Consider the following 24,816-nt stretch of genomic DNA (forward strand, 5'->3'; position numbering starts at 1 on the left):
TGAACCAAAAAGGGGTTTTGTAGGCCTATATATCGCCTCCTACTGTCATGGATCTGTTGTTGAGTCTGTTGGTCAGATATTCAACAACAAAAATCAGCGGACATTGAAAACATGTCAATTGGTCAGAGATTAATATGATCTATCATAAATTGTGTATTATTGGGCTAATAAGACATTTCAATTGGCCCAAGGAGTAAAAACTAAGGCTCTGTTCAAATACCAGTAGGACACTTTGAAATACATCCCTTCCTTTATTCTTTCATTTGGGTGATTACTGATCTGACATGATTAGTGAAATCAATGCATTCTTCAATGAAGCAATTATTTTAATTTGAACAAGGCCCCCAAAAGGTGTCCCCTTCCAGGGGCAGCGGATCCCCTTGGCCCTTCCCAAGAGTGGGTGCCAGAAGATACCAAACCTACCTTTACTATTTTTTATACTGTGTTGCACTGAGGTTGGAACGCACTCATGGTTACATTAAAACACTGTTTGTAATGGCAGTGTCAGCTAATCAGCTCCTTTGTTGTTCAACACGACGTGCCATTCCATATTTGCTGCTGTGGCTACTGCTCGTTAGCGTGAGGACGAAAATGTCAGTTTTCTGGGGAAACTAGCAGTATTTCAATCTTCTCGGTAGAGCAAGGTGGATAAAGGTCAAATTTGGAGTCCAGTGGCATATCCCACCTCTGCATTGAGGTACATTTTCTTACCCATATCTCGTTCCAACTCCACAGTGTCTTAATGTAACCATGATTGCATTCCAACCTCAGTGCAGTTCAGTGTAAACAGTCATAAAGATAGGTTTGTTATCTTCTGGCAACCACTCTTGGGAAGGGCCAAGGGGTCCCGCTGCCCCTGGAATCATCTGGCAACAAGAGGGCTAGCCCTTCCAACACGTATCTGCAGAATGTGAGGAGGATGCTGGTACATCAGCTCATAGACAGATGAGGAGGGGTCAGGTTACTAAACTTTGTCTCTCACTCTGTGTGAAAAAGGCAAATGTTTAGATAGTGTTCACCTCATTTGCTTGATGTATTGAGCCCCTCTAAATTGCTGAAGATCCCTAGGTTACAGTTCATATAATGAAATCAGTCAATTTAAATCAATTAGGCCCTAATCTATGAATTTCACATTAATGGGAAAACAGATATGCATATGTTGGTCATAGATACAGTACCTAGGGCGTAGATCATAAAACCAGTCCGTGTCTGGCGTGACCACCATTTGCCTCATGCAGCGTGACACATCTCCTTCACATAGAATTGATCAGGCTGTTGATTGTGGCCTGTGGAATGTTGTCCCCCTCTTCAATGGCTGTGCGAGGTTGCTGGATATTGGCGGGAACTTGAACACTCTGTCGTACATGTCAATCCAGAGCATCCCAGACAAGCTCAATGGGTGACATGTCTGGTAAGTATGCAGGCATGAAAAAACTGGAAAAAATGTTGCTTCCAGAAATTGTGTACAGATCCTTGTGACATGGGGCCTTCCATGAAACATGAGGTGATGGCGCAGATGAATGGCACGACAATGGGCCTCAGGATCTTGTCACGGTATCTCTGTGCATTGAAATTGTCATTGATAAAATGCAATTGTGTTTATTGTCTTATAGCTTATGCCTGCCCACACCATAACCCCACCACCGCTATGGGCACTCTGTTCACAACGTTGACATCAGCAAACCGCTCGCCCACACAACGCCATACACGTACTTTGAGGTTGTGAGGCCGGTTGGACGTCCTGCAAAATTCACTAAAACGACGTTGGAGGCAGCTTATGATAGATAAATTAACATTAAATGATCTGGCAACAGCTCTGGTGGACATTCCTGTAGTCAGCATGCCAATTGCACATTCCTTCAAAACTTGAGACATTTTGTTGTGTAACAAAACTGCACATTTTACAGTGGCCTTTTGTTGTCCCCAGTACCAACTTCTTGATATGCAACACTTGTCAGGTGGATGGATTATCTATGCAAAGGATAAATATTCACTAACAGGGATGTAAACAAATTTGTGCACAATATTTGAGAGAAATAAGCTTTTTGTGCGTGTGGAACATTTCTGTGATCTTTCATTTCAGCTCATGAAACATGGGACCAACACTTTACATGTTGCGTTTTTGTTCATTGTAGAAGAAGATGAAAGGAAACACTCATAGACTTGAAGTCCAGTGTACAATTACCTTTGGTTAGGATCAGAGACCTGCACGGCATGAATGAATGAACTATGAACTACTGTTGGGAGACAACAGCTAGAGAAAGCACTCAACTGCTGACTCACTGGACAGCCATAGTCCAGCGGCTAGAGCGGAATTAACCCCTACACACACATTTTCCCTCTACAGCTGTGTGTGTGGATAATTGTTTGTGTGTGTTCCAGCACTTTCCCTTTATCTCCTCCTTTGTGCATCAACCCTCATGCCTGTCCTCTGTCATGTCAGTGGGCTGAAATTTCAGCCAGGGCACAGTTGTTCTTGAAATCTACAAGTAGGTGAAGAAATCTGGTAAATCCATAATCTGACCATAATCTGCTTTCTCTGTTCTCCCCCGAGCTTCGTCACTTTTCCAGACAAGGCAGCCATGTAATGCAATAAGAGACTTTGATAGTTATTTGAAGAGTTTATTTCCAAAACACTATGTCCATTTTTAGTAGGTATCAAATAGTTGATTTGGCCACATACAATGTTTTTGCTATCTCTCTGATGGGTTTGTTTATATTTTTCAGCCTATTGATGGCTTGTTTCACTGGCAGTGACAGCTCTTCGGACTTCATGTTGAGGGTTAACAGTAACAGATTCCAAATGCAAATGCCACACTTGAAATCAACTCTAGACCTAGTAACTGCTTACTTGTAAATTAACTAATGAGGGAATGATACACACCTGGTCATGGAACAACTGAGCAGCCAATTGTCCCATTACTGTTGGTCCCTTAAAAAGGGGAGATCACAAATAAAATGTGCTGTAATTCCTAAAATGTTCACCCGATTTGGATGTAAAGTTGAAGTCGGAAGTATATCTACACTTAGGTTGGAGTCATTAAAACTCATTTTTTAACCACTCCACACATTTCTTGTTAACAAGCTATAGTTTTGGCAATTCAGTTAGGACATCTAGTTTGTGCATTACACAAGTAATTTTTCAACAATTGTTAACAGACGGATTATTTCACTTATAATTAATTGTATCACAATTCCAGTGGGTCAGAACTTTACATACACTAAGTGCCTTTAAACAGCTTGGAAAATTCCAGAAAATTATGTCATGGCTTTAGAAGCTTCCGATAGGCTAATTGACATAATTTGAGTCAATTTGAGGTGTACCTGTGGATGTATTTCAAGGCCTACCTTCAAACTTAGTGCCTCTTTGCTTGACATTATGGTAAAATCAAAATAAATCAGCCAAGACTTCAGAAAAAAACATTGTAGACCTCCACAAGTCTGGTTCATCCTTGGGAGCAATTTCCAAATCCCTGAAGGTGCCACGTTCATCTGTACAAACAATAGTACGCAAGTATAAACACCATAAACACCACTCCAAAACTGTGATAAAAAAGCCAGGTTACGGTTTGCAACTGCACATGGGGACAAAGATTGTACTTTTTGGAGAAATGTCCTCTGGTCTGATGAAACAAAAATAGAACTCTTTGGCCATAATGACCATCATTATGTTTGGAGGAAAAAGGGGGAAGCTTGCAAGCCGAAGAACACCATCCCAACCGTGAAGCACGGGGGTGGCAGCATCATGTTGTGGGGGTGCTTTGCTGCAGGAGGGACTGGTGCACTTCACAAAATAGATGGCATCATGAGGTAGGAAATAGATGTGGATATATTGAAGCAACATCTCAAGACATAAGTCAGGAAGTTAAATCTTGGTCGCAAATGGGTCTTCCAAATGGACGATGACCCCAAGCATACTTCCAAAGTTGTGGCAAAATGGCTTAAGGACAACAATGTCAAGATATTGGAGTAGCCATCACAACGCCCTGACCTCAATCCTATAGAACATTTGTGGTCAGAGCTGAAAAAGCGCGTGCTAGCAAGGAGGCCTACTAACCTGACTCCGTTACACCAGCTCTGTCAGGAGGAATGGGCCCAAACTCACCCAACTTATTGTGGTAAGCTTGTGGAAGGCTACCCAAAATGTTTGACCCAAGTTAAACCATTTAAAGGCAATGCTACCAAATAATAATTGAGTGTATGTAAACTTCTGACCCACTGGGAGTGTGATGGAAAAATATACAATTTGAAGTAAATCATTCTCTCCTATTATTCTGACATTTCATATTCTTAAAATAAAGTGGTGATCCTAACTGACCTAAGACAGTATTTTTACTAGGATTAAGTGTCAGGAATTGTGAAACTGAGTTTAAATGTATTTTACTAAGGTTTATGTTAACTTCTGACTTCAACTGTAAATATCTTCAAATTAAACCTGAAAGTCTGCACTTTCAGCTCATATTCATTATTTAATTTGAACTCCAATATGCTGTGGTAGACAGCTAAAATGATAACTTGGTCAATGTCCAATTTATGGACTTGACTGTATATAGCGTTTGGCAAAAAAACCCCACATTTTAATTCAACACTAAAATCAATTAATAAAGATTCTGAGAACAGTAATATATTACACACACATGACGGTACCCATAAGAAATAGTTTCTGATGACAAAAAAAACCACAAAGTTGAACAATTTGTGGATGTAGCATTTTGGAAATAAACATATTTGTTTATGATTATCTTGTTTCACAGTTAGATTGTGTTAATGTTTTGATTGCCATGTCATTTGCAGCCATGTCATATTGACATAAAGCTATGTATCATCCTGTGAAAATGAAATGGAAGGGAATGGAAAAGTCATCCCTATTTCCTGCCTCTGGGAATTGAGGATTCAGCAGTTATTCAAATCAGAATTCAACCCTAATACCTTTACCACTGACCCTGCCACTGCCAACATAATCCATGTCTTGTCATGCTTTTCTTTATCACCAGACAGTTTCCGGTCCACGAGGAATTGAAATTAATTGCATCACATATACATAACTTTTATTACATTTATTTTATAGGGACAATACACATCAATCTTCAAATATCAAACATTTATACCAAGTGTGTGTCTTTTGTTTTGTCCTGTATTTTTTTTTTTTCTGTGTGTTCTCCTCGGGGACAAATACTAAAATGTCTTGCACAGTATCCCATACGAAATGACAGGGCATCTTATAAACAAACAAAATAACTTAATTTTCGCTCACGAAAACACAGGCGCTGATCGGGGGCCAGTTTGATTGTTTATGGTCTAACCTAATTGACAAATCTAGTGAATGAATACTGATCTTGGAACAGAAGAGTAAACTCTTACGAGCGACTCCTTATATTGTTTCTTTAAAATCCGTATCCGGGTCTTCCTTTCCACCAAACCGTGATCACTTCCCGTCAGACTGCAAAGATGGCGGTTGAACAGCGTTGAATCTTGTCTGTAATAAGCAATTAAAACGCGGGTATTTGCGACTTTTTTATGGGGCGAAGTCGCCGAGCCCCTACTAAATAACTATTTTGCGCGAAATGGTGTAGAATACGTGTAAGATTGGTACCAGTTCAAAGTTATTGCGAGTCGATAGTTTTACATTTTTTCGGTCTCCATCCGTGGAGCTTGCGTTATTTTAAAATGGCTCCGGTGCAGATTGGATCAGATGGGCAACTGGTCCCTATCGGGGGTCCCACCTCGGTCACCCAGCCGCCACCTCCCGGACCCCCTGCCACCCAAGGGGTCCGGCTGAGCCTGCTGATTGAGTTTCTCCTGCAGAGGACCTACCATGAAATCACCCTGTTGGGTGAACTGTAAGTCATGACGAGACCCCGTTCAATGCAATGGGTATTTATTAGTTGAGATTCTTTCATTTTCATAGTGATTTCATAAATTGTGGTAAAATGACGTAATACCTGAAAGTTACCAATACTGTTTCTGTCTTTCTTGCAGTCTTCCCAGAAAAACAGACATGGAAAGGTATGCTCGTCTCTTGGTTCACTGGGTATACTCACTGATGAAATTGACTTGTCAAATTAGGAATGTTGTTGTATGTGACATCTATTTTTGCCTTTATTTTCTACTGTTTCTAACAGAAAAATCGAGATTGTCCAGTTTTCTAGTCGGACCAGACAGCTGTTTGTGCGTCTCCTTGCCCTAGTGAAATGGGCCAGCAACGCCGGGAAGGTGGAGAAGTGTGCGGTATGTGTGCTAGAATACAGTACTCTACACCAAACACTCTCAAAGTGGGCATAGACAACCAGATATATTTCACATAAAACGTTTCAGGATTTTCCACACTGACATCAGTGCAGTGTTTATGTTTATCTTTGAGTTAGGCCTTCTTGCACATAATTCAAAATAATACTGAGTACGGTCATAAGCTAACCTGACCTTTAATCCCCAACCTTCTGTTTTCACGGTCACAGATGATCTCCAGCTTTCTGGACCAGCAGGCCTTCCTATTTGTGGACACGGCTGATAGGCTGGCATCGCTAGCAAGGGACGCCCTGGTGCACGCCCGCCTGCCCAGTTTTGCCATCCCGTTCGCAATCGACGTGCTCACCACCGGGTCATACCCTCGCCTGCCCACCTGCATACGGGTAAGACACTCCTAACTGGTCTGTGTTCATTTTCATTTTTTTCTCGTAGTCTATTGTTTTGACCTCTTGACCTGGCCTGTCTTATTTTAATTGAAAGCTGGTTCTCAGTTGACTTGCCTGGTTAAATAATGGTCAAATAGAATGAGACACCTGGTGCCTTTGTGTTTGTAAGCCACTATGATTGAAGTAGCCTCGGTGCCTGTCTAGTTTGGCCAAAAATGCTGTTCATGTATGTACTCTGTCAGCTATGTGCGATGTACATTATGTGCACAAACACAGAAATCTTTAGTAGTGCGTTACTGCCAACTGGACTGGAGTGTGGAATAGGGACGGAGAAATCTGAAGCCCTGTTTGGCCCAGTGCATTGACCGCTGTGTGTGTAGGACAAGATCATTCCTCCAGACCCCATCACTAAGGTGGAGAAGCAGACAACCCTGAACCAGCTCAATCAAATCCTTCGACATCGTCTTGTCACGACAGACCTACCACCCCAGCTAGCCAACCTCACCGTGGGTAAGGATCACACACACGTGTGTGTGTGTATGTATGTATGTATGTATGTATGTATGTATGTATGTATGTATGTATGTATGTATGTATGTATGTATGTATGTATGTATGTATGTATGTATGTATGTATGTATGTATGTATATGTGTATATGTATGTATGTATATGTGTATGTATGTATGTATATGTGTATGTATGTATGTATGTGTGTATATATATATATATGTATATATATAAATAAAAGCTGGCCAACCTCACTGTGTGTCTCGTAGCTAATGGGCGTGTGAAGTTCCGTGTGGAGGGGGAGTTTGAGGCCACACTGACGGTGATGGGTGATGACCCAGATATTCCCTGGAGACTGTTGAAGCTGGAGATACTGGTGGAGGACAAGGAGACTGGAGGTAAGATATACAACAGCTGCTTGACCAAGCACCAAACACACAGAACCCGCTACTAACGCACCAAACACACAGAACCCGCTACTAACGCACCAAACACACAGAACCCGCTACAATTAAAAAACATAATTGGGAGCACTGATACTACGAACTTAAAAAGTTACGAGCACCACATAACATTTAGCATCACCAGAAAAAGGAGAGCCTACATTGGGCATATATGAATCTTAATTATTTGAAGCACATCATCTGAGAATATATCCTTTTTTGTTTCTTTGCCACCAAATGTTTGCATAATGGTAAAGTTACCAGGTTGTTAAGGCGATATGGGCAAAATCATAGAAATAGAATGATTATTCTAATTAAGTGATTGGTGTTGTTTGACATGATGTTAAATGATAAGCCAGGTAAGAGTTATGACATGGTAGGAACCAAAGTGCTGGTCAGTGTTTCCTAGGGGACCGTAATAGCATTTGAATAGATGCATAGAAGTTGCATTTAGCCTACTCTAAAATATTTGTCTATCTGATTCAGAACATGCTGTTGCATGAACTGTAACACGGGTCAATTGTAAGGTAACTTGGGGTAAAACTCCACCATATCTCAATCTGTTTTTTGGAGTGACTTACATATTTATGATGAGATGGATACAAATTTTAGTTGAGCAAGAGTAGTGGTAACCAGGGAATGGGTTGGAGGGGGGGGATTATGGCATAAAGTAGTTTCTGTGAGAAGTACAGGCAGTGTTAACCCTGGTGGCGGTTTACCACAAGTTACCCTAACATTATTTTTACTATGTTTATTCAAGTTTTTTTTAGACATAAAATTCATCAATAGGATGCTAACTAGTTAAAAGATCACATTTGGGATCTAACTAGTGATTAGCCCAACAGGGTAAATGCAGATAGGCAACCCCATGCTTCAGCCTATTTATTTATAGCCACTGTGCTGCATCAGTTGGGCTAAACACAGATCCCGCTGCTGACGCGACACAGACACAGATCCCGCTGCTGACGCGACACAGACACAGATCCCGCTGCTGACGCGACACAAACACAGATCCCGCTGCTGACACAGACACAGATCCCGCTGCTGACGCGACACAAACACAGATCCCGCTGCTGACGCGACACAAACACAGATCCCGCTGCTGACGCGACACAAACACAGATCCCGCTGCTGACGCGACACAGACACAGATCCCGCTGCTGACGCGACACAGACACAGATCCCGCTGCTGACGCGACACAGACACAGATCCCGCTGCTGACGCACAGACACAGACACAGATCCCGCTGCTGACGCGACACACACACAGATCCCGCTGCTGACGCGACACAGACACAGATCCCGCTGCTGACGCGACACACACACACAGATCCCGCTGCTGACGCGACACACACACAGATCCCGCTGCTGACTGACGCGACACAGACACAGATCCCGCTGCTGACGCGACACAGACACAGATCCCGCTGCTGACGCGACACAGACACAGATCCCGCTGCTGACGCGACACAGACACAGATCCCGCTGCTGACGCGACACAGACACAGATCCCGCTGCTGACGCGACACAGACACAGATCCCGCTGCTGACGCGACACAGACACAGATCCCGCTGCTGACGCGACACAGACACAGATCCCTGCTGCTGACACAGATCCCGACACAGACACAGATCCCGCTGCTGACGCGACACAGACACAGATCCCGCTGCTGACGCGACACAGACACAGATCCCGCTGCTGACGACACAGACACAGACACAGATCCCGCTGCTGACGCGACACAGACACAGATCCCGCTGCTGACGCGACACAGACACCCGCTGCTGAGATCCCGCTGCTGACGCGACAGACACAGATCCCGCTGCTGACGCGACAGACACAGATCCCGCTGCTGACGCGACAGACACAGATCCCGCTGCTGACGCGACAGACACAGATCCCGCTGCTGACGCGACACAGACACAGATCCCTGCTGACGCGACACAGCTGACGCGACACAGACACAGATCCCGCTGCTGACGCGACACAGACACAGATCCCGCTGCTGACTCCCGACGCGACAGACACAGATCCCGCTGCTGACGCGACACAGACACAGATCCCGCTGCTGACGCGACACAGACACAGATCCCGCTGCTGACGCGACACAGACACAGATCCCGCTGCTGACGCGACACAGACACAGATCCCGCTGCTGACGCGACACAGACACAGATCCCGCTGCTGACGCGACACAGACACAGATCCCGGCTGCTGACGCGACTGCTGACGCGACACAGACACAGATCCCGCTGCTGACGACGACACAGACACAGATCCCGCTGCTGACGCGACACAGACACAGATCCCGCTGCTGACGCGACACAGACACAGATCCCGCTGCTGACGCGACACAGACACAGATCCCGCTGCTGACTTGTGAGATGTTTGAAAAGGAAAAGTCCAGTGTTCAATTCTTACAATATGTACAGCAAATTATAATTATTTTGGTCCTGATGCTCAGGAGTAATCCAACTTGAATGAAATACATACTAAATACTAATACAAGCTAAATTTTAAGATTGCATTATTATTATTATTATTTTTTGATAACTCCTTTTTCAATATTTTCCCCTCTGTCTTCCCCCCCGCCCCCTCCTTCCAGATGGCAGAGCTCTGGTCCACAGTATGCAAGTGAACTTCATCCATGAGCTGGTGCAGTCACGCCTGTTTGCAGATGAGAAACCACTGCAGGATATGTACAGCTGCCTGCGTATCCTTTCACTGTGTGTGTGTACTGTTTCTGTGCAGACAGTGAGCTGAGGGCCATGTCTGGCTTGAGCTGCTGCAGTGAATATAATTGTGTATGTGTGTGGTCACATACAATATTGACCAACAGTGACCATGCGTACAGCAAGCCAAGGGACCAACAGCATTTCAATGAGTGCCACAGCCAACAGTCACACTGTCTTTCAGTTTATCAGTTTGTTTCCATGAACCAAGCAGAAATATTTAAATTTCAAATAGTATTTAGTGGGAAATAAGTGATGCTACATGTATTTATAATACTGTTATGCTCAATAGAACGCCAAGGATTTGTTTCTCATTCATTTGTTGTATGAACCTCATTGTGACTTCATAGCAAGTATAACTGCCAGGCGCAGTCTGGTTTCATGGCTGAAGTCTGTCACCACACGCCCACAGCCTGGGTGTGTATGTATCACGTGTGCTGTATTTCTATATCTGTGTGTATTGTGAGTAAGTGTGTATGCCATCTTCCTGGACTATCCCTTCCTTAACCCCGTCCCTTCTAGACTCATTCTGCCTGTCTCTTCAGCTGGAGGTCCTCCACTCCCAGACCCTCATGCTGGTCCGAGAGCGCTGGGGAGACCTGGTGCAGGTGGAGCGCTACATGCCTGCCAAGTGCCTCACACTGGCCGTCTGGAAGTAAGAAACACACAACTACTCACTAAGAAGTTACACATTAACAGGCCTGATTGATTGGTTTGTTGAATGCATATACTTTTGTCGTCCATCATTTGACCTTTTTCTTTGTCTCTCCCCCTCTCCAGCCAACAGGTCCTGGGAAGGAAGACTGGCACTGCGTCGGTCCACAAAGTCACCATCAAGATTGACGAATCGGACTGCTCCAAGCCTCTGCAGATCTCCCATGATCCTCCGCTCCCTGCCTGCGACTCTAGACTGATGGAGAGAGCCATGAAGGTGTGCCAAAGCCAAGTTCCTCACAGATATGGTGCTATACAATATTTGTTGTTGTGATGACCTAATTTCCTGTCTTTATTCCTGCCCCCTCCTGTAGATTGACCACTTGTCAGTGGAGAAGCTTTTGATTGACAGCGTGCACGCCCGCTCCCATCAGAAGCTGCAGGAGCTGAAAGCCATCTTGAAGAGCAGCAACCCCAGCGACAGCTGTGAGTCTGTCCTCTCTGACTTAGCTAGACACTGACTAATCCAACCACACTGACCCAGAATGAAATGAACAATGTTGCGGAGAGAAACAACCATGTTGTCAGTGTGTGATGTTGTTATTGTCCCTACCTGTGTTTCAGCGTTCATAGAGACAGCTCTGCCCACCCTGGTCATTCCAATCCTGGAGCCCTGTGGACGCTCAGAGTGCCTGCACATCTTTGTAGACCTGCACTCAGGGATGTTCCAGCCCATGCTGTATGGAATTGGTAAGCAGGGAGGTGCACATACACACATGTGCACACACTCATACATACACACATACACCACATCGATAAGCTGGGACACCAATACACATACAACGTACTCACTTCCACTGTGCCTGTCTGTCTCCAGATCAGTCCATATTGGACGACATCGAGAAGACCATCAACGACGACATGAAGCGCATCATATCCTGGCTGCAGCAGCTCAAGTAAATCCACTTCCTGTCTCTCTGTGACAACTGCCTGTCATGTGTCACATCACTACTCCTCAGAAGGCCTTCATACCACCAAATCCACACTAGCACACTTTAGTATGCCAAGTGCTTCACTCTAGTACCTTAGTAGTGTATACTTTGTATACTGAACAAAAATATAAATGCAACGTGTAAAATGTTGGTCCCATGTTTCATGAGGTTACGTAAAAGATCCCAGAAATGTTCCAAATGCACAAAAGCGTATTTCTGTACAATGTTGTGCAAAAATTTGATTACATCCCTGTTAGCGAGCATTTCTCCTTTACCAAGATAATCCATCAACCTGACAGGTGTGGCATATCATGAAGCTGATTAAACGGCATGATCATTACACAGGTGCACCTTGTGCTGGGGGAAAATAAAAGGTCACTCTAAAATGTGCAGTTTTGTCACGCAGCACAATGCCACAGATGTCTGAAGTTGAGGGAGCGTGTATTTGGCATGCTGATTGCAGGAATGTCCACCAGAGCTGTTGCCAGATAATTTAATGTTAATTTCCCTACCATAAGCTGCCCCCAATGTTGTTTTAGAGTATTTGGCAGTACATCCAACTGGCCTTTCAACTGCAGACCACGTGTAACCTTGCCAGCCCATGACAACGAACACAATTACTTTTTATCAATGGCAATTTCAATGCAAAGAGACACCGTGACGAGATCCTGAGGCCCATTGTGGCGCCATTCATCCTCCGCCATCACCTTATGTTTCAGCATGATAATGCACAGCCGCATGCCTCAAGGATCTGTACACAACTGGAAGCTGAAACTGTCCCAGTTTTTTCATGATCTGTATACATACCAGACATGTCACCAATTGAGCATGTTTGGGATGGCAGCTTGTTCCAGTTCCCGCCAATATCTAGCAACTTCATACAGCCATTGAAGAGGAGTGGGACAACATTCCACAGGCCACAATCAACAGCCTGATCAACTCTATGTATGAGGCAAATGGTGATCACACCAGATACTGACTAGTTTTCTGATCCACACCCCTACCTTTTTATTAAAGTATCTGTGACCAACAGATGCATACCTGTATTCCCAGTCATGTACATTTGTAAAAATCTATGAAATTGTTGCGTGTTTATATTTATGCCCATACGGATATGAGAACAGATCTTGTGCCCTTCCATGGAAATGTGCTTCTATGCAGGTGAATCGTTTCTGAAATGGCTTAGGGTGTCTGTGTAAATTCCGTAGACCAGCACTCTACTGTGTGTGTGGTTGAGTATGTCATTGTCTGATATGCATAGAAATGTAATTACTGGAACAGGGATTGCAGTCAATGTTCTGTGAATTTATTTCTATGTTGTGATCTGGCCAGGAAATGGTTTGTTTGTCAGTCAGGGAAAGAGTGTTAGCAGAGTGATAATGATGTCTCACTGATGTGTGAATGTAGGACTGTGAAATAGCTGCTCATTGGCAGTCTGGTCTATTTGGAGAATGTCGAATTTCAGTTTACTTATGTTTTTCTCTCTCTCTCACTCACCCCTCCATCTCTTTCCTCACCATTCTTCTTCCAGGTTTTGGTTAGGGGAGCAGAGGTGTAGACAGTCGGTGAAACACCTCCCCACTGTCTGCACAGACATACTACACCTCTCCAACTCCATCTCCCACCCTGCCGGCAGCCTATCAAAACACAGGCTCTTCATCCGGCTAACCCGCCTACCACAGTATTACATTGTAAGTGCCTCCCACCTTATCCCAATTATTTGTCCACCAAAACTGTTTGTTTATTGCAAACACAAGAAAATATAAAACAATATACAGTACATTAACCATGCACAACTTTCCCACTCTTCCTCATTACTGTTTTCTCCCATCAATCTCTCTCCCTCTTCTCTCCCCTTCCCTGTCTCTCTAGGTGGTGGAGATGCTTGACGTGCCTGGCTGTCCCACGGAGCTCCAGTACAAGTACTCCTTCCTTTCTGTGTCTCAGTTGGAAGGTGAGGAGGGACCTCCATGCGCCCAGCTCCTTCAGCACTTCAAACCCAACCTGGAGCAGCTCGTCTTGGACAATTGCTCCAGCCGTGGGGCCCGCCATGGCTCTAAGAGAAAAGTAGGAATGGATTGCAGAACTGCTTGTACGGGTTACAATCAGGGCTGTTGTGTGACCGTATTATCGCCACACCCGGCGGTCACGAGTCATGAAGGCAGTCAAATTCCACGTGACCGCTTAGTCACGGTAATTAGGCTTCTCCAAGCTCTGATGCTGCTGATGGTCATTAGTATCCTACCAAACTTGCTAACTGCCTGGTATTCAGCACTCCATTGTCCTTCTAATCACTCTGACATATATACAAAAAAAAAATAGAAAATCAAATCAAAGATGTTGGGCGACATTTCAATAGGCTATGGCAGTATAATCCCGTACCTCTTCAAACATTCAACCTCCAGCTGCGTACCCCCTCTAGCACCAGGGTCAGCACACTCTCAAATGTTTTTTTTTTCTGTCAATGTAAGCCTGCTACACTATACAATACATTTATTAAACATAAGAATGCGTGTGAGTTTTTGTCACAACCCGGCTCATGGGAAGTGACAGAGCTCCTATATGACCAGCCTGACCAGGGCACAAATAATATAATAATCAATCATTTTTTATCTTTATTTAACCATCTTACGCATAAAACCTTATTTGTTCATTGAAAATGTTGAATAACTCACCACAGGTTAATGAGAAGGGTGTGCTTGAAAGGATGCACATAACTCTGCAATGTTGGGTTGTAATTGGAGAGTCTCAAATCATTTTCCACACACAGTCTGTTCCTGTATTTAGTTTTTATGCTAGTGAGGGCTGAGAATCAACTCTCACATAGGTACGTGGTAGCAAAGGGCATCAGTGTCTTAACAGCGCGATATGCCAAGGCAGGATACTCTGAGCGTAGCCTAATCTGAGCGCAGCCCAATCTGAGCGTAGCCTAATCCAGATATCTACCAGTGGCTTCTGATTAAATTACATTTTCACAGAACCGCTTTTTGGGTTGTCGATGAGGCTCAATTATTCAGATATCGGAAAGTGGACAGGAGGCAGGGCATGAAAGGGATAACGAATCCAGTTTGTGTCATCCGTTTCGGGAAAGTACCAGCGTAAATGCTCACCCAACTCACTTCGCTATATCACATATGACATTGTCTGTAAGCTTGAGTTCATTTGCACACAAAAATCATACAATGATTGAAAGGCCTGTGTGTTGTCCTTATTAATGCAGACAGAGAAAAGCTCCAACTTCGTAATCATAGCATCAATTTTGTCTCACACATTGAATATAGTTGCAGAGAGTCCCTATAATCCTAGATTCAGATCATTCAGGCGAGAAAAAACCATCACCCAGATAGGCCAGTCGTGTGAGAAACTCGTCATCATGCAAGCAGTCAGACAAGTGAAAATTATGGTCAGTAAAGAACTTTAAGCTCGTCTCTCAATTAAAAGAATACGTGTTAATACTTTGCCCCTTGATAACCAGCGCACTTCTCTATGCTGTAAAAGCATTACATGGTCACTGCCCATATCATTGCGTAGTGCAGAAAATACACGAGAGTTCAGGGGCCTTGCTTTAACAAAGTTAACCATTTTCACTGTAGTGTCTTTCAAGTTGTCAGGCATTCCCTTGGCAGCAAGAGCCTCTTGGTGGATGCTGTGGTGTACCCAAGTGCCGTCGGGAGCAACTGCTTACACACAAGTTACCACTCCACTATGTGTCCCTGTCATGGCTTTACAGATACCAACATGAGCAGCAGCTACATACGGTTCATTAGTGGAATTCCTGTGAGAGAGTAACGGTTAATGTGATTGGATGTTAATTATTAGACTAGGCTACCTGTATTTGACATTGTGGTGTTATTTCGCTGAACAGTAGATGGTTGAATTTTATTTTTGGCAGTAAAATGAGGGGGGGGGGGACTCACAAATGTATAGCCCCGTTGGAAAATAAAAGCGGACTGTTTGGATGTAACCTTTGTTATTTTTACCCCTGACGGCAGGGGTACGCGCACCCCGGTTTGGGAATACCTGGGCTATGCAATTGTGTGAGAGAACAGAGTGATTGCCTCTACTGAAAAGAGGATCAACTTTCTATAAGCTAGGCCTACTATATTTATTTTTCAACTTTCCTAATATTAAGCACATTGCTACTCTTTACAACAGCCTACCTGTCTAGCATGAAAATAAACCATGGGGAAAAGCGTCCCCCATTTGCTATTTAAGTGCATAGATGACATGTATTTTTTCCCACTGCTCCTGTTTCGATACAGGTGCATGATAATGGTCCATTCTAAATCATAACAAATCTCACACATTATTTAGTATATCTAAAGACTAGATTAAATCAAGAATAGTCTGATGGGTGACAATATTATTATATCATCACTTACATATATCATCACATGTGCCGGATACAACAGGTGTAGTAGACCTTACAGTGAAATTCTTACTTATGAGCCCCAAACCAACAATGCAGTTTAAAAAAAATATGAATAAGAAATAAAAGTAACAAGTAATTTTAAATATCAGCAGTAAAATAATAGCGAGACTATATACAGGTGGGCACCGGTACAGAGTCACTGTGTGGGGGCACCATCATGGGAGGTGATTTGACAAAAGCGTTTTTGTGAAAAAAAGCACAATCATTGCACGACTGTACCTAACCGTAAACATCAATGCCTTTCTTAAAATCAATACACAGAAGTATATATTTATAAACCTGCATATTTTGCCAAAAGAAATCCAGGTTAGCAGGCAATATTAACCAGGTGAAATTGTCACTTCTCTTGCGTTCATTGCACGCAGAGTCAGGGTATATGCAATAGTTTGGGCCGCCTAATTTGCCAGACTTTTACGGAATTATGACATAACATTGAAGGTTGTGCAATGTAACAGCAATTAACAGCAGAACCGTTCCGTATTTTATCTGAAAGAATAAATGTCTTGTTTTCAAGATAATCGTTTCCGGATTCGACCATATTAATGATCTACGGCTCGTATTTCTGTGTGTTATTATGTTATAATTAAGTCTATGATTTGATAGAGCAGTCTGACTGAGCGATGGTAGGCAGCAGCAGGCTCGTAAGCATTCATTCAAACAGCACTTTCATATGTTCTCATGTTCTGAGCAAGGAACTGAAACGTTAGCTTTTTTACATGGCACATATTGCACTTTTACCTTCTTCTCAAACTTTGTTTTTGCATTATTTAAATCAAATTGAACATGTTTCATTTTATTTGAGGCTAAATTGATTTTATTGATGTATTATATTAAGTTAAAATAAGTGTTCATTCAGTATTGTTTTAATTGTCATTATTACAAATCAAATAAAAATACCTTTTTATTTTTTTATTGTCCGATTAATCGGTAGCGGCATTTTTTTTGGTCCTCCAATAATCGGTATCGGCGTTAAAATCATAATCAGTCGACCTCTAGTATGTACGTGCGGTCACTGTGGGGACGACACCATCGATGCACATGTTGATGAAGCCAATGACTGATGTGGTGTACTCCTCAATGCCATCGGTGAAATCCCGAAACATATTCCAGTCTGTGCTAGCTGTAAACACTTTGTCAGTCTCTCATTCACCATTTGTGAAGCACTTGATAATGCCTCGAATTTCCTGGCGGCATCCCCTGTGGACATAACGCACCTAATATTATATATAATAATGGCAATTAATTCTAAGCTAATCTTGTCTGCTAAATGAACTAGTGTTGCCCACAGCGATGTGACATTGCCAGATCAGGGCCTAACGTACCGTAAGGACAACTCCGAGTATGCTTTTCTGTTCTTCTGAAATGCACTACATTTTTTTCTTTAGACCTGTCTAAAATAAATAATGGACTTATTGTGAAGGTGTGTAGGCTATATTACATGAATTTATTAGACGTTTTAAAATGTAAGCCAGGAGATGCTACATGTGTTTGTTAATTAACGGTCAATTACCGTAAGACCAACAGTTATTTGCTTGACAATCACCGGCTGACTAAATTTTGTGACCGCCACAGTCCTAGTTGCAATGAATTCAAATATTGATGATCTGAAACCATGCCCTAAAAGGAGTAATTGAAGGAAAAATACTTACGATATACATATAAACCCTGATATTTTCCTGAATAATGAAATAAGAAGTGTTATAAATTAAATATATTATTTATTATCATTAGATGGTCAGTTATCTCACTGTATATCTCATTTCTCTTCTCTGTCCTCCAGTTGTCAGGAGACCAGGGGGCTCTGGAGCCCAAAAAGCCAAAGCGCTCAGGGGAGATGTCTGCCTTCAACAAGGAGCTGGCTCACCTAGTGGCCATGTGTGACACCAACATGCCCTTCATAGGCCTCAGAGTGGAGGTATGGATGGAGGGAGTACCCACTTTTATTCTCTTTATCTTACAACTTTTACTCACTCTTTACTTTTCTACAACTTCCCATTCTACTATTCATATCTTTCTTCATCATTCCTCTTCCTATCCATCCCTCTCATCCTCCTTTCCTCTCCTCATCTATCCTTCCTCCTCTGTCCCTCCTCTATCCAGCTGTCACACATGGAGGCTCCTCACCTCCTCTTTTCATCCTCTCCTCATCCCTCGCTTTCTTCCCCTCCATTCCTCCTCTGTCTAACATGTCTCTCTCATGTCTTTCTCTAGTTATCTCAGATGGAGATTCCTCACCAGGGTGTGCAGGTGGAGGGAGACGGCTGCAGTCACGCCATCCGCATCCTCAAGTAAGGCCAAAAACTCCATCCCACCTGAACAGGCTGAAATTCCAGGCGTTTTTTCACAATTTCAGTGTTATTTCGAATACAAAAAAAACAAGTAAATCACATTTGACCGCATTGCCCCTTTAACATTCCCATTGCAATTATGTGCAAGAGCTTTAAAAAAGGAAAAACGCCTGGAATTTCAGCCTGTTCAGGTGGGATAGAGTTTTTGGCCCACAGCATGACATCACAATCTGATCTGATTATTACCAATGACCAGTCATCTTTTATTGGCTTATGTATGCTCCTACTTTAAAGGGGTTAGCAGGGTTTGCTTTAAAGTCTAGACTACACATGTCAAACTCATTCTAAAGAGGGCCGAGTGTCTGCGGGTTTTCGTTCCTCCGTTGTACTTCATTGATGAATTAAGGTCACTAATTAGTAAAGAACTCTCCTCACCTGGTTGTCTATGGCTTAATTGAAAGGAAAAAACAAAACCCTTAGACACCCCTGGTCTCGACGGTCCTATCCACCAAGTAGGGCTGTGTTTGTAATATATTAACATTTTATCAACATGCCCACCCGAACCGACTGAGCATTTCAATGGCAAAAGGAAGCTCAGGGGAAAAAATTATAAGAAAATATATTTGGAGTGATAATAGATACAGTGATAAAGATGATACTAAAGTCAGAAAGTGTCTATGATTGCAATTTAGTTTCTACTGATTTGAACTGAAACGTTCTCACAGCGCACTTGGACACATGCCTACAAAAAATATATATATATAATAGATTTATTTTAAATGTTAGTTTATACCCATCATTTCAGTGATAGATATATACCTAACCCCTTGTGGTCCTGTTCCTCTCCCTAGGATCCCTCCCAGTAAGGGCGTAGGGGAGGAGACGAGGCAGGCACTGGAGCGCTCTCTACTGGACTGCACCTTCCGTCTGCAGGGTCGGAACAACCGTACCTGGGTCGGGGAGCTGGTTCTGGCCAACTGCCCGCTCAACAGCACACACAGCAAGGAACAAGGTACATACTAACACAAACACACATGAGCACATACAACACACACAGAAATGCACATGTTGTCACACATACATACTACCCAAACTGAGTTTAATGTGCCCTTCTCTCCCTTTTCTCTGTGTGTGTGTCCAGCCTCTACGCGCCACGTGTACCTAACCTATGAGAACCCTCTGTCTGAGCCTGTGGGAGGGAGGAAGGTGGTGGAGATGTTCCTCAACGACTGGAGTGCCATCAGCCAGCTTTACCAGTGTGTCTTGGTGTTCTCACGATCACTACCAGAGATGCCATCCTACCTGAGTCTGTTCAGTGAGATCCGGCTGTATAACTACCGCAAACTGGTTCTGTGCTATGGTAGCACCAAGGGTAGCTCGGTGAGTAACGTCTAAAATCTAACCTGCGTCTATTACCTCTCTAGACATTCCTTTACACCTAGGGAGTGTTTGGTCCCCTGCAGGGGTTGACATTAACGGTTGCCTGATTGCCGGGGGAAGGTGAACTGAACAGTCGGGCAGGTGGAATCTGCCTTGTGGCTTCCTGAACAGACAGGTGACATTCTGTCCCAAAGACAACCTTTAAGTTGACTCTAGTGTTTTAATTTGTGCAAAAGTGACTCGTAACAAAAAATAAACTGAGCCAAGTGATCATAGTTATTCTCCCTACATTCTCGTTTCCCTCCGTTACGTGTCTGACTCAATTTCGCAAAACGTATTTGACACCTTTATGTTCATGAAAGAAGGCACGATTTTACATTTGTTCTGCCTGAGCAAGTCTGACCACAAATCAGAAACCACTATGATGAACCATCATATGCGTTTAATGGATTGAGGGAAAATAGCAGGAATAGGCCTTTGTAGGCTACAGTCAAAGCTATGTCTTCCAATGGTGCGACTGCTGTTGGCATCCAAAGATAATTCAACTTGAATAAACGCTTGAAGATAAGGATGACAACAGTGGTACTGATATCACTTGTTATTGAATCACACTGCTGCTCTTCCATTTATTTGAATCTTACGCATTGTCTTTGTTGTGGGTGGCTGTTTACAAATGTATATGTATTTTAACCCCATAATGGTGGAATTGAAGATGTTTAAGCTGCCTATCAATCATTGTTTTTGTGTTCAGGGCTGTGGTAGAGCATGGCGCTTGTAACCAGGGTAGTGGGTTCGATTCCTGGGACCACCCATACGTAGAATGTATGCACACATGACTGTAAGTCGCTTTGGATAAAAGCGTCTGCTAAATGGCATTTATTATTATTATTATTATTATTCATTAGAACCAAACGGACGCAAACAGAACGTTTCATTCTGTATGTGAAACGTTTTACAACAGAATTGGAGTAATGAATATGTCCTCCCTAACGGACTGCCAACTACAAATATTAAGCCAATTTTACACCTGTTTCAGTAGTGCGATTTGCGGGCCAAATTGTGCTTGCAGTCCATTTAGAAAATTCTCACAACTCAAGTAGTCCTAAGTGTTTTTCAGATTAGACAGAGAAGATAGGCTGAAACATCTGATTTAGTTGTCCCATAGTGTAGCCATTGTTAACTGTTTCATTAATTTGCCATGAGAAAAAGGCTTGTGGAAAATGCTACTCCCTTGCCGCCTCATCATTAAAAAGGAGAGTTCGTCAAAAATAAAATGTCATCTTTGTTATCCCCAGACATGGCTGGTTCCCCAAAAAGTACCTTTCGTGCCCCCAAGTTACTGTTTTCTGTGATTATTACTTCCTTTCATATGTATAACTAGCGATGTGACAAATGTAATAAAAAATCTTAGGCTGACAAAAAAAAGTAACTACTGTCGACCTGTGGTATTTCGGATCCAGTAATTGCGGAATAACTGAAATTACTGCAGTAAAAAAAATGTTGGGACGCAGTATTTGCAATGTGCTCTGACTGCAATATTTTTTCCTAAGGGCAACATTTAAACAACAAAAATTCATAGTTTAAACGATACCATTTAAAAAATGTACATATAATTCAGATATGGTCCTTCATATGACTGCTAAGGAGCGATGCAGTTCAATCTACCACAGAGGTACTTGACATTTTACCATTTGTCTGTCTAACAGACCGTTCAATTTTTTGGGGGCGAGTGACCATGACAATTGCGCAAGAAAAACATGACATATTGATTTACAAGTGCCTTTGAGAGCTTAGTGTCAATCCCTGCCTTGCATGTTTCCTTACTGTTTGTAAAACGTACTATATAAATATATGTGATTGATTAAGACTCTCTCTGCCGCCTCTCGTTCCCCTCTAGGTGACCATCCAGTGGAACAGTAGCACCCAGAGGTTTCATCTCTCTCTGGGGACAGTAGGACCCAACTCGGGCTGTAGTAACTGTCACAACATTATACTGCATCAACTGCAGGAGATGTTCAACAAGACCCCTACTGTGGTCCAGCTACTACAGGTACTGCACGCATACACGCATACCTGGGCTTGAACCTAACTATGCAGGGGCAGAACACGCACATACTCTTACATACACTGGAACCCTCCACCAAAGTGGCACATTCGATTACATTTATTTTGTATTCATTGTCTAACTTCCCTCCCCCCAAGGTGCTGTCGGACACCCAGGCCCCTCTGAATGCCATCAACAAGCTGCCCACAGTGCCCATGCTGGGGCTAACGCAGCGCACCAACACAGCCTACCAGTGTTTCTCCATCCTACCCCAGTCACCCACACACATCCGCTTGGCCTTCCGCAACATGTACTGCATCGACATCTACTGCCGCAGCCGTGGGGTGGTGGCCATACGAGACGGGGCCTACAGCCTCTTCGACAACACCAAGATCGTAGAGGGCTTTTACCCTGCCCCGGGACTCAAGGTACAAGGGAGGAGAGGGCTTGGGTGGGTTTGTGTGATTGTATCAGGAATTTGAAAGTGCCTAGATTCTGTTGTCTAGTTCCCCTCAATGATTCTCTCTCTCTACCAGACGTTCCTCAACATGTTTGTTGACAGTAACCAGGATGCTCGGCGACGCTCTGTCAACGAAGACGACAACCCGCCCTCGCCCGTGGGCGGTGACATAATGGACACCCTCATGAGCCAATTTCAGGCCCAGCAGCAGACAATGAGAGGGGGTCCTGGGGGGGTGTACCCTCCCCTCACCTCCCCGCCCACCCCTTACCATCCCAACGTGGCACCCTCGCCATCCATGATGCCCACACAGTCCCCAGGTGAGAGGGATGTGTGTCCTGTGTGTTCCCTCTTTGTGCCACTTGTGCTTGGCAGCCCACTATGGAGCAGAGGAAAGAGACCAAATGCTATCTGGTCCTCTCCTCACCCATCATCCACCCGCTAAGTGATATCACTCTCTTTGTGTGTGTGTTCATCCTGCCACTGCTGTCATGCACATGGCAAACTGTGTGTGTGCGAAAGTTGGCAAACTGTGTGTGTGTGCGAAAGTTGAGTCCAGAAGGGAGAAAGCATGTGCACCCAGTCCTGCTCACCCATCTCAGCCCTAGAGCCGCTGCCCAGCTTCAGCCTGTGTTTGCGTGTGAGTGAATGTATGTGACAGGGTTTCTGGTGGGAAAACGTGGCGCCAGACAAGATTTTAATTTACCGGCCATAAAACGTTTTTTCTTTCTGGGTGCATTGCCCGCTAGGGCGGCTACCCACGGGGCTCAGAACGAGTGAAATCACATTTAGAATGAGGTAATTCATTTTAAAACAAACTAAATGTAATCTATGTGATCTCCAAAAGTAATTATTTATCATCAACAATAACTAGTAATGCTGCATACTATAAGAAAGGTTCAAATCTCACCTTTCTGGTGAAAATAGTTATAAATTGCTGAGGTGTAATTACATTTGAGGATACAACTGCAAGTACACAGTACGAATATTATGACAATATTAAATATTTTATGATGTTCTTCCTATAAAAAAACGATGAATAATACTTAATAATACTTAATAAATTACTTATACTTTCTAAATATAGTATAATCAAATTGTAAAATTACTAGCTATAAGAATTCACCTTCCTTATAACTGCAAAATATGCATTTGTATGTTTAGTGTGCGTATTTGCCTAAGGTCTCGCTTGAGCCAAACCTCTGCCCCCATCGCTGTGAATGTCTCACAGAGCTCTAGCTTGGCTTCTTGAACTCGTTAGGAACTCTCCTTTCATCTCATTAATCTTATCCGTCAATGAGTGTTTAAAAAAATAAATAATAATAAATAAATTATTTTATATTAATTGCTATAAATTGATGTCTGAATATATTAAGGAGATGAAACCACTCTCTCCTGCTACGATGTAATGATTGCAGGCATGTGCTTTGTAAGTGGCTTACGAAATGACACAACGAGAAGGTTACAATTGAACAAAATTTACTATACTGTATGAACACACAAGGTAGCCATTCCACTCAAGGCTAGGTCCATCAACAACCAAACCTCCTGCGCAGGCGCACTCTTGACAGAGTGATAGCCCCGTAATGACAGAAATATAGGGATACTTAAAACATGAACGTAACAGCTGTGATGCAGGGTTCAGCCAGGAGTTGATGGATAGTCGGAAGAGCGAAAGAAATGGTAAAAGGGACATCCCAGTTGTTTCAGATGTAACATTCTATGTTACACAAATATACTACTGTTCCGTGGGAACCAGGGCTATCACTCAATGCAAGCCATTTCGATCTATGGTGTTCACAGATCGATTTATAAGCAAAAATGTTCGGTAGGTACCGGTACCAGGCCGGTCTCCTAAACAGGGGACTTTACATCTAAGAGTAAATTATTAACAGAACATGTAATGAAGCAGCCAATTAAACTTAATTTTCAAACATTTGCCAAAATGTAATTCGCGGGAACACCATTCTAAGCAGTTTCCCTGGGAAAACACCATTCTAAGCAGTGTCCCTGGGAAAACGCCATTCTACGCAGTGTCCCTGGGAAAGCGCCATTCTAAGCAGTGTCCCTGGGAAAACGCCATTCTAAGCAGTGTCCCTGGGAAAACGCCATTCTAAGCAGTGTCCCTGGGAAAACGCCATTCTAAGCAGTGTCCCTGGGAAAACGCCATTCTAAGCAGTGTCCCTGGGAATTCTAAGCAGTGTCCCTGGGATTCTAAACAGTGTCCCTGGGAAAGCGCCATTCTAAAC

At 43.3% G+C, this 24,816-nt stretch overlaps 1 protein-coding gene across 2 annotated transcripts in view; it reads left to right on the forward strand.

Moving 5' to 3' along the window:
* Positions 1-5,408: 5,408 nt before the first annotated feature.
* LOC124044078 (mediator of RNA polymerase II transcription subunit 14-like) overlaps positions 5,409-24,816 on the forward strand; it is a 34,574-nt gene continuing 15,166 nt past the window's right edge. For both annotated transcript variants that reach the window (XM_046363482.1, XM_046363489.1), the window contains exons 1-21: positions 5,409-5,840; positions 5,980-6,006; positions 6,123-6,228; positions 6,456-6,629; positions 7,013-7,142; positions 7,411-7,539; positions 10,191-10,298; positions 10,840-10,972; positions 11,098-11,248; positions 11,346-11,457; positions 11,596-11,721; positions 11,849-11,927; positions 13,495-13,654; positions 13,836-14,030; positions 18,176-18,310; positions 18,607-18,683; positions 19,535-19,695; positions 19,825-20,063; positions 21,961-22,113; positions 22,266-22,535; positions 22,644-22,887. In XM_046363482.1, coding sequence (XP_046219438.1) covers positions 5,668-5,840; positions 5,980-6,006; positions 6,123-6,228; positions 6,456-6,629; positions 7,013-7,142; positions 7,411-7,539; positions 10,191-10,298; positions 10,840-10,972; positions 11,098-11,248; positions 11,346-11,457; positions 11,596-11,721; positions 11,849-11,927; positions 13,495-13,654; positions 13,836-14,030; positions 18,176-18,310; positions 18,607-18,683; positions 19,535-19,695; positions 19,825-20,063; positions 21,961-22,113; positions 22,266-22,535; positions 22,644-22,887 — 3,082 coding nt within the window. In that variant the 5' untranslated portion in view covers positions 5,409-5,667. The remainder of the gene's footprint in view (positions 5,841-5,979; positions 6,007-6,122; positions 6,229-6,455; positions 6,630-7,012; positions 7,143-7,410; positions 7,540-10,190; positions 10,299-10,839; positions 10,973-11,097; positions 11,249-11,345; positions 11,458-11,595; positions 11,722-11,848; positions 11,928-13,494; positions 13,655-13,835; positions 14,031-18,175; positions 18,311-18,606; positions 18,684-19,534; positions 19,696-19,824; positions 20,064-21,960; positions 22,114-22,265; positions 22,536-22,643; positions 22,888-24,816) is intronic.

Source organism: Oncorhynchus gorbuscha, linkage group LG01 (assembly GCF_021184085.1).
Source record: "Oncorhynchus gorbuscha isolate QuinsamMale2020 ecotype Even-year linkage group LG01, OgorEven_v1.0, whole genome shotgun sequence".
NCBI lineage: Eukaryota > Metazoa > Chordata > Actinopteri > Salmoniformes > Salmonidae > Oncorhynchus > Oncorhynchus gorbuscha.